Source organism: Natator depressus, chromosome 3, assembly GCF_965152275.1.
Source record: "Natator depressus isolate rNatDep1 chromosome 3, rNatDep2.hap1, whole genome shotgun sequence".
In the NCBI taxonomy this organism is placed as follows: domain Eukaryota; kingdom Metazoa; phylum Chordata; order Testudines; family Cheloniidae; genus Natator; species Natator depressus.
The window spans coordinates 83,025,628-83,043,727 of NC_134236.1; the positions used below are offsets into that span (position 1 = coordinate 83,025,628).

At 41.7% G+C, this 18,100-nt stretch overlaps 1 protein-coding gene across 2 annotated transcripts in view; it reads right to left on the reverse strand.

Annotated features, from left to right (window-relative positions):
• Positions 1 to 4,452: 4,452 nt before the first annotated feature.
• SCML4 (Scm polycomb group protein like 4) overlaps positions 4,453 to 18,100 on the reverse strand; it is a 103,950-nt gene continuing 90,302 nt past the window's right edge. For both annotated transcript variants that reach the window (XM_074948196.1, XM_074948197.1), the window contains exons 7-8: positions 10,237 to 10,382; positions 4,453 to 6,778 (exon numbers count right to left, since the gene is read on the reverse strand). In XM_074948196.1, the coding sequence (XP_074804297.1) occupies positions 6,653 to 6,778; positions 10,237 to 10,382 (272 nt within the window). In that variant the 3' untranslated portion in view covers positions 4,453 to 6,652. The remainder of the gene's footprint in view (positions 6,779 to 10,236; positions 10,383 to 18,100) is intronic.

Sequence of the window (18,100 nt, forward strand, 5' to 3'; positions counted from 1 at the left end):
GGCTGAAGCTCACCCTGCTTTCTGGGCCAAGCTCTGGTCCCACTGAAGTCAATAGTAAAACTTACATTGGCCTCAGTAGGATCAAGATTCTTTATTTAGCCATGGACAAGGGAAACATTTTACTTGGGACTGCCGCTGAGAAAAGCTGTCTGTGTTTCAGTCTGAGTCTTAAAGTGCCAACATATTTTACTAGAACATTTCTTTTAAAAATAAACTGCCTTCCTCTACTGCTTAACCTCAGACTGAAAGCCCATTGCTTAAACTGCAAGTAACCTAACCTGCCACTTACACTTATGCTGAATCCAGTAGTGCTGAAAACACTACACACGCAGTGACTTATCTCCAGTGCATCATGTGAACTCACCCATCAGTTCAGAGCCAAGCACCTGGTAGTTCAGAGACTGGGAAGAAAGAGAGACATCCTCTCAATTAAGTTTTGCATAGTTCTAATTTTGAGTTGATGGAATTTGCTCAAGCTGCATAGTGTCAGAATAAGAGCTCTATCTTACTAGAGTCTATCACATTGGGGAAGTATATGCGATAATACCACTGCCACCACAAAAGAATTTACAACAGGAAGCATCACAGCTGTTTCTTATTAGCATTAGTACAAATTACACAAAGCAAATGGTTAGCAGACATGTTTCCATAATATTGAACTCAGGGCAATGAATAAAAGTGATTCTTTTTCAAGTACAATTTTAGATTTCCAAAAGAAACCGTTTCCAATTGTCCATGAAGGGAGTGTGGATTTGGAAGCAGCATGTAACTATTGCAAGCACTCAAAGGTAGTGTGGCTGTGATTTGCTAGCATTTTCTGGCAAAGCTGTACAGATTTAGAACCATATTTTGTGGGTATGGATTTTCCCATTTCTGCAACTCTGTTTGAGCTACTGCAATATTATAAAAAGTGTGACACTTTATGTGTTCGTGTGCTGCATTCTGGAACCCTTGCACTAAGGTTTGCTTTTGGAAAAGGACACAATTCTCCTCCACATTTCCCTCAAAAGGCTTATTGTGAGTTATTTTTCTAATAGTCCCAAGTCCTTTGATACAGAAGAAGCATGTGCCAACAGAGCATTCTTATAACTAACTCCAAAGGGGAGAAAACCCCATGTGTAGAAACAGACTCAGTGTACAGAACTGAACATTTCACTGTGGCTTACAAATAATACACAGTAATCCTCTGGACTGGAACACTAGAGGCATGAGTCTCCTCTCTGTTCCACTAGTTTCACACCAGTATAACTATTGACTTGAATAGACTCCCACCTGATTTAGGGCTGGAGTAAAGCCCATTGAAGCCAATGGGACTCTTTTCTAATGACATCAGTGGGCTCTTGATCAGAAGTAGTGTGAGCAGAGAACAGGGCTGCCGGGTGTCACCCATTTGGCTTGCACTCACACCTCTGATATCCCTCTCACCCATTTGGCAACCCAGCTGAATCCTCACACAACCAGCTGGGCTGCAGGGATGACCTGCAGTAGCTCCACCACCTACTGGGGGTCGCTGGGGCACTTGCTCTGCAGTTAACCTCACGGCCTCTCCACTCACTGCTCCCCCCTTGCAGCTGAGCAGGAGCATTCCAAAGGCCAAATCAAATTCCTCTCCGGACATATCTTTGTGAGCTAAGGATCAACCTTCCCCCATGACAGGGATTGTGTATCCCAGTCTAGAGAGGGAAATGACATCCCCCCTCCTACTTCAATGCAAATATTGCTGCTCGACCACTGGCAGGTACATCTCTGTCTTTCAGATCAGAACAACTAAAGATACAAGCATGGTTACGGGGCGAGGGTGGGGGAAGCAATTCTCATTTACAACCAGGCCAATTTACATTGTTCTAGTAGCACAAAGGGGGCTTATAGCAGGTTAGGCCAGAGAGCTTTAAAGGAGTGCTTACGCCAATGAGAATCAGGCCCTAGCACTCAAACCTTTCAATCTAAAGCCCAAACTCTCTTTTCTCAAGCCATTTTCAACCTCCCATTTGGTAATGGTGCTAACTGAGCTGGACTATTGCGTTTGTTACTGCAAACAATCTTTCTAAGACAAAAGTCCAGTCAGTATTTTCCCCAATCTTTTACTACTACTAATGTTCTATTTGTTTTCCCCCCCCATATCGTTCCCCCCGCTTTTTTTTTTTTAAAAAAAGACAGCATCTTTTTAAGACAGCTCACTCCCATGGGAATTCAGTATATGGTTTGGGGGCAGTATATGGCTCTCAGCAATGCTTTTGCCACAGCCTGTTTCAAGGGTACCTTTATGCATTGATCATGCTGAGCAAGACTGATAGTTCTGCATTGTAGGGAGAGTGGTCACTTTGGATAAGCTATTACCAGCAGGAGAGTGAGTTTGTGTGTGTGTGTTTTTTGAGAAAAAAAGGGGGGGGGGTGAGAAAACCTGTATTTGTGCTGGAAATGGCCCACCTTGATTTTCATGCACGTTGTAAGGAGAGTGGTCACTTTGGATAGGCTATTACCAGCAGGAGAGAGTTTGTGTGTGTGGTTTTTGGAGGGGGGTGAAGGGGTGAGAGAACCTGAATTTGTGCAGGAAATGGCCCACCTTGATTATCATACACATTGTGAAGAGAGTGGTCACTTTGGATGGGCTATTACCAGCAGGAGAGTGAGTTTGTGTGGGGGGGGGCGGAGGGTGAGAAAACCTGGATTTGTGCTGTAAATGGCCCAACTTGATGATCACTTTAGATAAGCTATTACCAGCAGGAGAGTGGGGTGGGAGGAGGTATTGTTTCATGGTCTCTGTGTATATAACGTCTTCTGCAGTTTCCACAGTATGCATCCGATGAAGTGAGCTGTAGCTCACGAAAGCTCATGCTCAAATAAATTGGTTAGTCTCTAAGGTGCCACTAGTACTCCTTTTCTTTTTGCGAATACAGACTAACACGGCTGTTACTCTGAAACCAGTTCTGCAGCAGCAGCAGCAGCTCCCCTTGCTGCCACACAAGAGGGGCCCAGGTTCAAAAGCAGGCTCAGCCCAAGTGGAGGCTGACAGCACTGGATTGCCAGGGGGCAATTTATGGAGCTAATCCAGCCCTTGCTCTGGAGGGACGCATTTGTCAGTGAGGGAGAAGATGCCATGACAGCAGCAGTGGTCAGTGAGAAGGAAAAATGAATGAGCTGTGTGAACAGAATAGGTCGAATTGGTCAGCCATTTTAAAAAAAGGTCAGCGGCAGGTATATTTGGGGGATAGGCTGTTTTAGCTACAGTAGCTAAAGAACTCACTCACAACTTTCCCCCAAATTCTTAGACTATGCCTACATTTGTAAACAAAAGGGAATACTCATAAAATGTTGAAATTGCTTGTAGCAAATGTCTTTTGATCCAGCTATGATTCTTTTAAAGTAGAAAACAGACCCACATAGTTGCTTTTGAGGATACATACATACACACACACACCTCTCAGGATGGTTCAGAAGTAGAACTTGATTGGCTACAGTCTGAAGTGAAAGCCATGAACGGAACAAGAAGCAAAGTAATTTGTACCAACTATGTTTAAAAATGCATCTAATTTGGAAATGAATGACATGTATGTTCTGACTCTTTAGTGCTTGTTCAGAGGAAGTGGCCTGACCAGTTTTACACAGCAGAGCTATTTAACTACCATCTTTGACAAGACTTGTGAGGGGGAAAGTTAGTTATAATTGCAATATTGCTTCAATAATGCTTGCCCCCTAATTCCCTTTAATTTCAAAACACACAAAAAGGAGGGTTTTTTTGCTATATATTGTACTTCTATGCAATACAATCAATGAAAACAAAACACCAAGGACAAAACATTAAACATCCTGACTTCAACAGTCTGTCATATTTAAAAGTTTAATATAAAAAAAATAGCACCACTGACTGTATATACAAGATTCATACAATGGTGTATGAAAATTCTTCCAGCACATTGGATGTAAAAATATCATTGTTGCTAACTAATTTATATATGTTGTTAGTATTGTCTCTGCCTTCTGATTACTATTCAGTTTTAATGGCTAAAAGAGGGGCAGAGAGAGGAAAGAAAGTATGTTAGGAGTAGAGCTGTGAGGAACCAGAACTTCTGTTCTGTGGGAAACTCCAGAATTTGAAATTTGGGTTTCTTCCAAATCAGAGCAAAACACTGAATTTAGAAATTTTATACAAAATGAATTTTTTTAAAAAATGGTTTGGGTCAATTGAAACATTTCATTCAAATTTGACTTTCTACATAATATACAATCAAAAACATTTTCAAATGACAACGTTGTTTTGAAAACAAAACCCCCAAAATATTCCTCTCAAGAATGTCAAAAGAGGAGTGTTTCAATAATAGTGAAATGTTTGTTTCAGGGAGGTTTCTAAAACAAAATTTTCTCAAAATCAGCAGGTTCCCTTGGAAAGTTTAGATTTTGAGGAAACAGCATTTTGCAATGGAAAAAACATCCCACTGGAAAATGTTTGACCTGCTCTCTTTTGGAGTTAGCTATGTTACAGTGAAGTGAGTTTTTGGATGGAAGGAACTAAAATCAGAAGTTTTTTTAAAAATAAGAAAGATGGGCTACATTGCAGAACATGTAAGAAAACTAGATTGTCCTAGGATTTGCTGAGTATGACATTACAGATATATCAAGGTCTTTACACTCTTTTGGGTTGACTTTGGGTTGGTCCAATAAGTAGCATTATTGTAAGTAAAAGTCTTAAACTTTTGAAAATGCAACAGTGAACAATTAACTGTATAACCGTCTTGTTGGTGTGAACACATTTATGTCCCTAGCACACATCTGGCTGAGCAGATTTTCATTCTGTGCAACACGGACATAAAGCAATGCAGCTCAGTTTAAAGTTCTAATCGTCCATATGTTTAGATATTAGTATATTTTATACTTAGTATTATAGGAATTTCATTTAACACATTTATTCAGGTGTTCATTTCAAAGGCATTTCAGTGTGCATACAGGACTTGTTGAAAACTGGTCAGTCATTTGCGGAGCCAATGCTGCAAACATATAAGGGCATAAGTAACTTTACTCATGTGAATAACCCCAGTGAGTTCTATTAAACTACTCATGGGATTAAAGTTATTCACATTCATATGTGTTTTCAGGATCAGGCCCTGAATTTGTATCTTTTTGTAGCAGGTTTATTCTAATGTTGCACATAAAAATGAGTTTTGTTCTGCATGACATTTTTGGTAACATTTTATTCTACATGAACAGAATTGGATGGTACCATCTGATCACTGCCATGTAGAGGTTCAGGAATCCATTCTCTGAGACAGGTTGAGTCCGGCTATCACACAGCCCTAATATCTCAAAGAGTTGTTAAAAAATCTGGACACTCATTTAAAGAGAATACGGGTGGAGGTATCCTTTTGATAAATCTCATTTTTAAAGAAGAAAATAAGAGCATATCCAACCCATAAGTAATCTATTATTTTTTTAAAAATATACTCGTCCTGGCATGGCTATATAGGATGTGGACAATCGTCTTTTTTTTTTTTTTTTGGTTCTTTTATGGTGCAGAAGGACATTTTGAATCAACTTAAATCCTAATGCTCAACACCTCTGCATATGTGCTGAATGTTAACAAGATTACCCACAATGGCAGCTTCAGTAAGGAAATTAATCTAGAAAATCTCCCTTTTAGATCCAACACAGTTGCAAATGTACAGTGTGCGTTGTATTTTCAACTTCTTTTTGGAGAACATTTCCACTGTACTCTTTTGCTTTTTTAAAGAGTGCCACAAAATATATGGCACACAGGCATGGCTCAAGGAAGGAGGCAGACTGCTGAGAATGCCAGATGCTCTGGGAGCTATCCAACCACTTTTTGACTTAACGAGATGCAGCGTGTTGTGGCATCCTACCAGGAACGCTTTCTGCGTTTTGGTTTTTCTAAACGGTGAACTAGTTGTCGGTGAGCAGTGAAAGGTCGATCATGCTAGGAGCTGCAGTTCCTAATTTGTGTGTATACTAGACGTAAAATCAAGGTGGCTCAATCACACCCTATAGAAAGCCACCATGTCATCAGCAGCTGAAGCCTGGAGTTTATTAGGATTTGTCCCTCTAGTGGGAAAACAAGGTACTTCAGTCTTCAGAATTTTTTTTTTTTAAACTAAAGAATTTCAAGTTTTCCAGATAGTGCAAGACGTGGGGTAGTGCCCATAAGACAACAATAGCTGACCAACCAAAGGGCATTAATCTGACCTTTTCCAGGCCTTTTATCTCATAATGCTGTTGTTCTTGGGTCTGCATTATAACCACACCCCAGACGTTGGCAAGTTACTAATTATGCCCCAGAGGCTGACAGGTGGCTAATGAGTGACTCTTCTATAGTCTCTCATCAGTCCTCAGCATGTGTCAAAGCTGTATTTGTTTCCGATTTCCCACTTCTGATTACAAAAATAGGACTTACTATAATCATAATAACAATATTAATGATATAAAATAATTATTGTAATTATATACTTTTTGGAAAATTATTAACACAGAACAGCTAAAAGACCCCATTGGATTAAAAAAAGGTGAAGATGCACAAGTATTAAAAAAGAAAGTCTTTGTTAAAAAAGAGGGAAAAACAATTCACAAGTTGATGTATTTCTATAAGGCAACATGTTACCTTTTGTCTGCTATCTCGGATTATGTTGGGCCACTGTTGAAGGAAATGTCAGAACTTTGCTTGCTTGAGTTTATCGATGTGGTAACAAAGTTTCAATGCTGGTCCTAATTTCAGCCCCAAGTATTTCATGATCATGTCACTTTTCAGTAACAATAAAGCATTGCCATCAATCTCCTGTTTTAAAAAAAGAGAGAGAAAAATCAAGATGTATAACCTGTGACCAGTGCTGAAAAAGTAAGAGAGCAAACATTCCATTGCAGCTAAGACATCTTCCAGCTGCATCTTCAAATGGCTTCATTCAGAGTAGAGCTGGCTGAAATTTTGTCAATTTTAAAGTTTCATCAAAGCACCTTGACGTTAAAACGTGCCATATCAGTGCTAAGTATTAGCATGACTTCCATACATTGCATCGTTTCTGTTTGATGGTCAGAGCTTGTCTGTGTGATCCAAGTTATACTAATGAAGCATTACTATCAAGCTTAATGTGCACGGACCATTATTATGCTTAGTGCTGATCCACAGTAAGATCACTTTATGATTCACTCAATCAGCAGCTGATGGTCAATTTCCACTCCTCCTGCCCCCCCACACCACATTGGAAACCACTTTCTCCTTATCGCTTCTTCCTATCATTTTCGGAAGGTAAGATAAAGGAAGAATCAATGTTGCATTCAAATATGGATACAACCAACATGTGCACAGCATAAAGAAAAACAAACTTCTGGAGTTTAGAATGAAGTAAAATAAAATACTATCGAGTGATTAGATTGAATCCGTCTTTTTCAAAATGTTTTTTTCCCTTTAACATTATTAGTATGTAAGGGTTAGAATTAAATTACATGACAAGAGTGTGCCAGAGGGAGCATTCATATTTAATTAAATATCCTGCAATAGCTATGTCCCTCTGATGAAAAAGTATGTTTGCTTGATTTCTCTTTATTAATACTATGTCAGTAGTGATCTAAAACTCTGCAATAGTACTATTAGAAGATCCTTAGCTGGTGTAACTCACTGAAGCCAAGGGAGTCAGGTTTACTTACACTAGTTGAGGTCTGGCCCACAGTAATTTGGACCAGTATTGTAGACTACTGGAGTGTTTTTATAAGGGATTGGGAGCAAGAAGCGACACAGGTTTTTCAAGTACAGCCTGCAAGACTGCAGTAGCATTTGGAGATAGCGAGCAGCTTCCAGCTGCAATAGGAAAGCATTAAGGTTTGTTTCTGCAAACACTTATTCCCGAGCATATTTCTCAGCATGGTGAGTAATCCCTAAAGGGGCACTAACCCTGTGGGGTTGATTCACTAGAACTATTCGGAATAGCTAGCGCTATACTCAGTAATAAGTGTTTGCAGGATCAGGCTGCTAGTGAATAAAAGGATTAAAACAGCAAAATGAGACTGCGCCTCCCACTTCTTGGTCCCACTTCAGAGGCTGGAAATGTAGGCTTCCCCTCTCAGTAAGGTCACCCTTTCCAAGCAATACTGTCGAGTGGTAAGCTAACTGGAACAAAGCTAAAATAATCAATATGAAGAAGGTCGAGAAAACTATATGTGCTCACAATTACAATATCCATCACTGGAAGAGGCAGGTTATAATTCTGAATGATCAGGTTTAATTACCTTAAACATAAAGATTTTAGTCTCCTTCACATATGCATTTGCCAATTACTGACCATAATTAAACTATCAGAGCATTGCATTGCTTTGCTCCCTTTTAGTTTGATTTTGCTACTTGTTAATTCTCCATGTATTCCTCCCTCATGTACTATCCTCTGCAAACTCTCTCTCTCTCTCCTTCCCTTCTCCCCCAGCTGGGTATCACTTTTGCTGCTTTCTTCTTGCTGAGAGGTCATTGCAAAACCACACACACTCATTGCCAGAAATGCTACTGCAAGAGAGGTGTGCAGCTGATGGTCTCACACCAGTTCTGCGCCCTTCAGTGACCCTATCAATTATGGGCTAGACTCCTCTGAGCCTGGACCCTGTTACAGTGGCTCCAGATGCAGAAACTCTCCCTGGGAGAGGCTGCAGCACAGAAAACAGCCCAGGAGGTTGGGGGATTCGCGGATCCAGTGCACACCCCCACAAGCCACTTTTGACAGAGTTACTGCAGAATCTTGGCCACAAGCAAGAGCTGCCTTCCTACATGGGAAAAACACAAGGGAGGGCTGTGATGGTACCACTCACTGCCCTCCCTGTTGTGGAGATAGGGGAGTAGAGTGGCTCAGGTGGATTATCTCTCCCTACAGCTGTTTAGGTGAATTTGGCACAGTAAGTATAAATCAATCCCCAATCCCTGATGGTCACTTTAAATATAACAGGGCAAGAGATAGCACTGTCCTTATTTGCTTTTCCTTTTCCCACTTTCTCTTCATTGTACCACCCTGCTACAACGGTGGTGTCACGGCTAAGATTAGTTGATTGCTAAAGCAATGATTTCAGGTGCTTGCTGGGCCTGTCAATGACGTTAAGTGCTTCAAAGTAAATTATGCTTCATAGAAAGATTTAATACACAGGAAGATATGGCTAAGGTTAATGGACTAATCACTTGCCTCTCCCCTCTGGGGTCTCCATGCTAATCCAGCTTAGATTTGAAGGTTGAAAAATTGCAGGGATATATATATTTCAAAGGCCTAATTGAATTGAGTTGTGCAGTAGCCTCACCCAAGCTCTCAGACCTATTGCATATTTTACAGTGAAACTGACTCTAAGTATATACAACAGGTGCTGGGTACTTCACAATGGAAGATGTGGCAAATTTTAGTGCCCATTTAGCTGGGTCTCTTTTGTCACAAATACTGTAGGACTATGGCCCCACATAAAATCCTACAGCATAGCTCACCTAGAGGCTGTTGTGTCAGCGCACCAGGCTCCATGCTGCATAAGACAATATAATGTCAGAATCTGCTACATATGCAATAACAAAACAAAACCCGCCCTGATGCTTTTGTACTAGGCAGACTTGTCACTTCCTAAACGTTCTTCTTTCTGGGACAGGGCGAGGAATAGCAGGGAAAGTCTGCACATGTTTCTGGGATCCTCCCTCACATTCACACCCGCTTCCCCTGATTTACATCTCCCCGCCCCAGTCTCAAAACCTTCCAGCAAGGCAACTTTCGTTCAACTGCAGATGGCTAAACTATGTTGTCTACATTGCTGGTTTATACCATGCTTTTGTCAAACGGTTTATAGGAAAGCCATATGGTGTTTGTAATGGTCAAGGAAACTAAGTTAGCTCCTTACTGGCCTCGACTTCATTTAAACACAGTGCTGGAGCTAATTAAGATATGGCCTTAAGCACCCAGCCCAGGGGATTAGCTATAGAATGACATAAGGCATTGCTTCCCTCCAGGGGTTGAGAGAGCAATTCCTCCACACATTACTCTCAGCCTCTGCTGACACGAATCACCTGGTTGGACCTAGAAGTTCTTTTAATGTAGAGTTAAACTCCAACACTTGGATGTTAACATCAGCTGTGTCTTGTAAACCGTGAGTGCAAGCAATTCCCCCTGCAGCCAGCCGGCGTTGGGGATGCTCCTTGCCTCACAAGATAAGACTCTCACTTGGTAAAGTCAATGACCTGTAAACTCAGCCCAAATAGCTGGGTTACACCATGGACCACCTCCTACGTACATGTTTTCTGAAAAGCTCCACGTGCGGACCTAACGCGTGAGGATCTGCATCCTTCACAAACCAAACCACATCATCGACAGTCCAGGTCGAAGGGTTCTTGCTTGACGGCCGAGCTGCATCTTGTCTTTCCGGCGAAGGACTTGAGGCTATGGATAGAAAAAGCCCATAACAGCATGTTACAACTTAATACCAGTTAATGTGTTTTGAGAGCACTTTGGAGTAGGGCAGCCTTACGTGGTTGCTACGGTGTTGGTGTTCGGGCTGGTGTGGGTGTGGGGGTCGGGGGGGGGGCAGGGGGAGAAGAGAAGGTATTTGACTGCTTATTAGGAGACTTGGTCCCAGCTGGTGAATTGTGTTAAAAACGATGAAATGCTCAGTCTCTTGCTGGGAAAGGAAAAAACGTACCAGCTGCCATGCTCGTAACAGAGCAGCCACTGCTGTCTGATCTGCAGGCAGCAGGAATATTGGCTCAAGAAGGCACTGCTCTCCCACCTGGAGATAAAACACCACAGCGCTAAACAAAGGAATTAGCCATCCAGTGCAAAGGCTGGAGGATGAAATGGGGATTTAGCAAATTGTTTGCTCTTAGCGTTCAGATATTTTGACTTATCCTACAGCTTAAAAGAGCATTTCCATTTGATATCCTCCTAATCTCAGGCTCTCATGAAGTTGAAGGTCCCCAGTGATTGCCTATTTGGAGAGCTACTAAAATGTGCGAAGATGAACGTTGCACATGTGACTTTTTAATGGTATAAGCCCAGGATGATTTAAGGTCACTTCAGCCTGTTCCAGCCTTAAATCAAGGCAATAAAGGCACATTGGAATGAAAATGCATTTATGTTTTTATTCCTAGTCTCTGCAGAATTATAAATCTCAGTCACCACGTGTATGCAACCTGCCCCCCGCCCCTCCTTCATGCTGCTGCACTATTTCCAGTGCTATGTGATGACATTAGATTACAGGAAAGCTGTTTACATTTGTCTACACAAAGCAAACTTCACATTAACTGGAGGCAGCGTATAGACTCATAACACCTTAGTAGCCAAAACCGCCTCATCTCTCTTTGTTAGAGCAGAATTTTTAATGAGTAGATATGAACAGTAAGATACCAGGCACAACAGAAAAAGAACAAAGCAGGCAGGGGGAGATCAGAAATACCTGACGAGTTGAAAAACTGGAGGCCAGAGAAGACCAGAGTAGTCAATAGGGGAATCAGAGAGGCTCAAAGTGGCTGATTAGAGAAGATCTGAGACGGCCAAAGAAACACTGAGCTTGGAAAAATGTATAAACTCTGTAAGAATCCCACAGACCAGTGAGAGCACTATAATACATGTGAGCAAATGGAATGGGCTGGATCAGCAGCTCATGTAAATTGGTATCCCATGGACTTCAATGGAGCTCGGCTGATTTGCACCATCGGAGGATCTGCCCCTACAAGCAGGATCCCTGCCTAATGTCCAGGCTGTGCATACTGGTACTTTTTTGCCATCCAAAATATCTCACAGTGTAACATAATTCGGTATATTTTTGCAATTATGAAAGATGGACTCCAATAAGCAGCAATACTATGGATGTGCAAATCTGACTGATGGGGCTTCGTACTGGGATTTGATGTAAATATCGTGATAATTATACTCTCATTTACTAGGTCACTCTTTTGGATATACAGGCCAAGGAGTAGCTGCAGGTCCTCTAAGTAGACTGCTAGTGTTCATGTTCATATGGAATCACGCAACTCTGGGCTTCACTAGCAGAATAAATGCAGTGCACATCTGGGATCTTTGGCATGAAGCTGTGAAGACAAAGCATGCCAAACGAATGGTACCGTCTCTGCCAACCATCGGATGATCAGTAACGTAGAATACGTTGTCAGGGACGAGCGAAAGAAACAGGATGCATCTCAAAGGCAGAATTTCAGCTAGACAGAAATAGGTTCTCATTATCTTAGCTGAAAAAAGCACCAAGTTCTATCCCTCTTGATCAAGGTGGAGCCTTGCTTTCAGTCTAATCCAGATATAGGCATGTGTGTGGAGCTACCTAGAAAACTACCAGTTGGCCATTCAAATGGAAGGCTGTCAGTGGCCAGGGCAGACTTTAGGTTTTCACTCCGAAAAGGGTGGTGAGGTAGTGGCGCAGTGAGTCAGATGCACCTAGTGAATTTGAGAGGGAAGTTTCTACCCTGACACTATAAACTGTAGAAGACTATGACCTTGATACTGCTCCTGCTAGGTGATCTAGCCTCCATTGTGCTGAATGAGCATGAAAATGAAAACGTCAGGCAAAGCTCTGCTTCTGATTACATCAGTGTCAATATAAAGCAACTCCAGTGCATCTACACCAGTGTACGTGAGGGCAGAGTATGGCCCAGTGACTCTTGTCTGATGTGCATTGCTTCCAGAAATGCCATGGAAGGGCAGAGGAGAACAGATGGCCCACTGGGAACAGCAGGAAGTCTTTAACAGTATTAGCCATTTCTCTAATAAAAAGAAGGGGGAGGGTGGAGAAAAGAGAAGGTTGAAATGACAAGAGAATTCAATTCACCCCTGACAATGAAACAATCAATAAGTTGAAGCTAAGGTTTTTAAGATAAAATGTAAACGACTCTTTTAAGTAGACTGTATTGGTAGAACTCTTCAAGGATATCTGAAAAGCCCCAGAAATTTAAAATCACTCTTTCAAATTCCAAATCAGTAACAGAGCACTGATTTGAAAACCATTAACTGTTTTTTCCCCCAAATATTAATATCTGAAATCTATTTCCCCCGGCACTTTTCTGCTACACTCTGAATTTAGGGTTCTGTCCTTCTCTGACATTAGTTAATGACATCACAAGGACCTACAACAGATTATTTGCTGACATTATCTGTCCTGTTTCAGAGCCAATTTACCCCTATTTATTTTACGGGGTTTATCACAGCAGTACCACCACCTCATATAAGTAAGCATTAAAGTAACAGGGCCTTGTTGAAACTGGCATACCATTAATTTGCACACAAAATCCAGAACTCGGGTCTTGGTAAGCAAGTACAGGAAGATCTGTTTTCCATATGTTTTAGAACATTTTTCAAGCTTTTCACTCTGGCCATATAGTCTATTGAACTTAAAAAAAAGCCCCATAAACTTCTTCATTTACAAAAACTTTATTTCAAGAGGACTTTATTACATGTTATACAAGGTGATTTGGTAACATCATTTTGCTGGAAGAATCCTACATTATAAACAAAATTGTTTGATGGTTGTATGATAAATACTGTACTTTCTTGTGTCTGAAGGTACTTGCAATTAACACAGGGTTTAGATAAATGAAAAAGTCTCATCTCTCATGGGTATTTTATGCTATCCTGTCATCAGAATTAATCAAGATGTTAATGAATACTCAGATTACAAAGAGATATAAATGTTCAGTACGAATAATTATTTTTAGAGATCATAATCTAGGTCAAATCCAATTTCCCCGTTTTTGACAGGTGGCAAAAAATTACCAAATTAATGGAATGGGATGTGGAAAGCTAGGCAATGAAAGGGAGGGAGAAGAAAGCACTTCTCCATTCTTCCTAAAACCAGATGATGTGGAAGAAGAGGAATAGATCCTATTTAATCCACACTAAACTGGGAGGAGAGGTAGATACACTGGAGGGTAGGTATAGGTTACAGAGGGACCTAGACAAAAGGATTGGGCCAAAAGAAATCTGATGAGGTTCAACAAGGACAAGTGCAGAGTCCTGCACTTAGGACGGAAGAATCCCATGCACAGCTAGAGACAAGGGACCGAGCGGGACAAGGCAGCAGTTCTGCAGAGAAGGACCTAGGGGTTACAGTGGATGAGAAGCTGGATATGAGTCAACAGTGTGCCCTTGTTGCCAAGAAGACTAATGGCATTTGGGGCTGTATAAGTGGGGGCATTGCCAGCAGATCAAGGGACGTGATCGTTCCCCTCTATTCGACATTGGTGAGGCCTCATCTGGAGTACTGTGTCCAGTTTTGGGCCCCACATTACAAGAAGGATGTGAAAAAATTGGAAAACGTCCAGCGGAGGGCAACAAAAATTATTAGGGGGCTGGAGCACATGACTTATAAGGAGAGGCTGAGGGAACTGGGATTGTTTAGTCTGCAGAAGAGAAGAATGCTCTCTATAAATATATCAGAGGGATAAATACCGGAGAGGGAGAGGAATTATTTAAGCTCAGTACCAATGTGGAGACAAGAACAAATGGATATAAACTGGCCACCAGGAAATTTAGACTAGAAATTAGATGAAGGTTTCTAACCATCAGAGGAGTGAAGTTTTGGAATAGCCTTCCAAGGGAAGCAGTGGGGGCAAAAGATCTATCTGGCTTTAAGATTAAACTCGATAAGTTTATGGAGGAGATGATATGATGGGATAACATGGTTTTGGTAATTAAATATTCATGGTGAATAGGTGATGGGATATTAGAAGGGGTGGGATCTGAGTTACCCAGGAAAGAATTTTCTGTAGTATCTGGCTGATGAATCTTGCCCACATGCTCAGGGTTTAGCTGATCACCATATTTGGGGTCGGGAAGGAATTTTCCTCCAGGGCAGATTGGAAGAGGCCCTGGAGGTTTTTCGCCTTCCTCTGTAGCATGGGGCACGGGTCACTTGCTGGAGGATTCTCTGCTCCTTGAAGTCTTTAAACCACAATTTGAGGACTTCAATAGCTCAGACATAGGTGAGAGGTTTTTTGAAGGAGTGGTGGGTGAAATTCTGTGGCCTGCGTTGTGCAGGTGGTCAGACTAGATGATCATAATGGTCCCTTCTGACCTAAATATCTATGAATCTATGAATGAGGGGGGATTTGATAGCAGCATTCAGCTACCTGAAAGGGGGTTCCAAAGAGGATGGATCTAGACTGTTCTCAGTGGTAGCAGATGACAGAGCAAGGAGCAATGGTCTCAAGTTGCAGTGGGGGAGGTTTAGGTTGGATATTAGGAAAAAAAATTTCACTAGGAGGGTGGTGAAACATTGGAGTGGATTACCTAGGGAGGTGGTGGAATCTCCTTCCTCAGACATTTTTAAGGTCAGGTTTGACAAAGCCCTGGCTGGGATGATTTAGTTGGGGATTGGTCCTGCTTTGAGCAGGGGGTTGGACTAGATGGCCTCCTGAGGTCCCTTCCAACCCTCATATTCTATGATTCTATGAACCAATTTTTGGAAAGTCCATGGCAAAAATACATCAGAAACAGGGCATAGTTGCGGCAGAAGAGAAGCAGAACAGTACGTGCCAAGGAGGCTTTCAGCAAGAATTCTGAGACTCATGGACAATATCCAACGCCTACTGAAGTCACTGGAAAGACTCCTGCTGACTTCAGTGAGCTTTGGATCAGGCCCATATGCACCACCTTAGGGCGACCAAGCTCAAGGGCTCTCTGCCCCATTTGTCCTTTTCTTTGACTCTAGTCTTTAGGCCTTCCTCCCAGGCCTGGAACCACCCCGAAGAGGATGATGAAGTGGTGTAAAGCCCAACAACTAAACTGGTGTCAAAACATAGTAAAGAAACATAATGCAGAAACTGAGATAAAAATAGCAAAAGAAGAGAAGATAAATAATGTGCTCCTTAAACACAAGAGCAGCCCAAGCTTGTTAGAGAGCATGTGAGTGGCATGCAGTCAGCATTTGAAGATGTTGATTTAGAGAATCTGGAAGGGTGTCAGAGAGAGAGAGAGAGAGAGAACTACTGACATTAGAAAGCCTGGTGAAGAGGGAAACTGGCAGTTTTCTCCAAACTCTTAAAGCTCGAGAAAGCAGGAGGATTTCCAACGCTATGTGGGTTACAGCAGAATAATTCCACATCCCTAGCAGATTGTCTGTATACAATGACCTAAAATGAGGCAGAAGCCACAGCAGGTGGCAATGTGGAGGCATCTCCTTAAAGCCATAATCTGGAGATGTTTTTAGTGTAATTGTGGGGAATTGGCCACCAGGCTCCCATTCACCTGACTCCATCATGGGAACTTTGAGGTTAAAACCTATGCATTGCACTTTAAAAATGGGTTCTGCTGTGCATAAGTATATATTTTATAGCCTGAATTATGTGGGTTTTTTTAAAAGTGTCCTTTACAGTAAATAATACATGATCTTTTACAAAAATATCAGTGAATAAAGAAGATTTGGTTTGAGGCTTCAAAAAAAAAGTCCTAAATTTGTTCCCCTTTTAATGCCACCTCAGTTTAATGAGCCCTTCTTGTCACTGCCTTGCTAGTATGCAAACAGAGATGGATACGTGCAGATTCCAATTGCTCATCTCTGTTTTCTTATGATTGAGCAGCATGTAAACTAGTTCTAGGGAGAAGAAAAACACAAAGAAGCATCCTAGTGAGACTGCAGATTTCTGAAACCTTTGCAGCTGAGTGTGTTGTGAAGGCAATAAATAAACTACATGTCTGCTGCACTGAAACCAGTTCACAAAAATCTGTTATTAACAAAGTCTAGCAATACCACTGAAGGTGAATGCAGCAAGTTAGCTGAAACATATGATCAGTGTGAAGACATACACAAGGTTTAAGAAAACATGCACAATACTTTGTAAAAACTATGGTAAGAACTTCAGCGTTATTGTGGAGAAGTACTTCAGAACTGATGCGGTCACAAATATCTAGAGGAAAAATGAAACCAAATGGTGAATGGGAATGTAACTGTTTCCCTGAATGTGTGTGCTATATTGTAATAAAACCATGACCATCTGTGACTTTGCGGGTATCACTGTGCAGCACATAGGCCACTCACAACTTCACAGTGACACCGTGTAGTAGAATTCACATCTCCACTCCAGAAAGCACCAGCTTCTAACCTTGGCTAAAGGAGAATCTCAGCTAGCAGTACAGAGCCTCTGACACACAGCTGAGCAGTTCTGATTAAATAGGTGGCATTGGTACATATGCACACTAGCCAGTTCATTGCAATAGTTCAGCATGTTAGAGTATCTGAGATGTGTGTGGAAACCAATATTGATATTGTTGTAGACTGTAAGCTGTTTGGGGCAAGGTCTTTGTCTTCTTGTGTGTGTAGACAATACCTAGCATATCAATGTTATGTTGCGGATTAATCTGCCAATTTTCAGCTTCACGTACAAATAACAAATATCAGCGACATGGAACTCTCATCCTTTCCTTTTTTGGCTAGAACACCTGGCTGGCCAGGTCTTGCTGGTCTCGTGTGCATGAGTCACATGAAAAAGTATTAAACGGTTTTGGCAGAGACTCATTATCGCCTTGTGTTTTGTGTGGCAGCCTGAAGTTCTGCCAACTCAGCTCAAAAACAGCCAAATGGCTCTAGTGCCTGGGCCCAAGCTACCTTTTAAAACATTTCTCCTCTCCCCTCTCCAGCTTTGTTTCCTAACCTGCTCCAGAAGAGCTGACTCTAAGTCTTGGGAAATGTCTAGGAAGTTTCAAAGGCAATCGGTTTTGTGAAAATTGTAATAAACTGCTTCCTGGGCAGTCACTGGTGTTGTCCAGATCCTGGACAAAATGCAGCTAGATAGAACCCAATGGGAACAGATGGGATGCTGGAAAGACACTTTAGGTGCATAAACTTGGGCTGGGCGCAAGAGACCTTTAGGCGTTTGAGAAGAGAGTCTCTGAATGGCAAAGATACTACAGAAAAAACCATTCTCACACCAATTGAAGTCAATGGAGAGGTTCACTTAAATGGGTACTCGGGTGGACCCTGATTGACCAGAATGCGACAGTGACACAGTCGTTTTTGAAACAATATTGCAGAACATGATAGCGTTTGGGTCTATGTCTACACTGCCACTGAACTGAACGGGAAGCCCCATTAGGCATACCCGTACTCACTTTCATTTAGCTAGCACAGCTAAAATAACAATGAAGACACAGTGGCATGG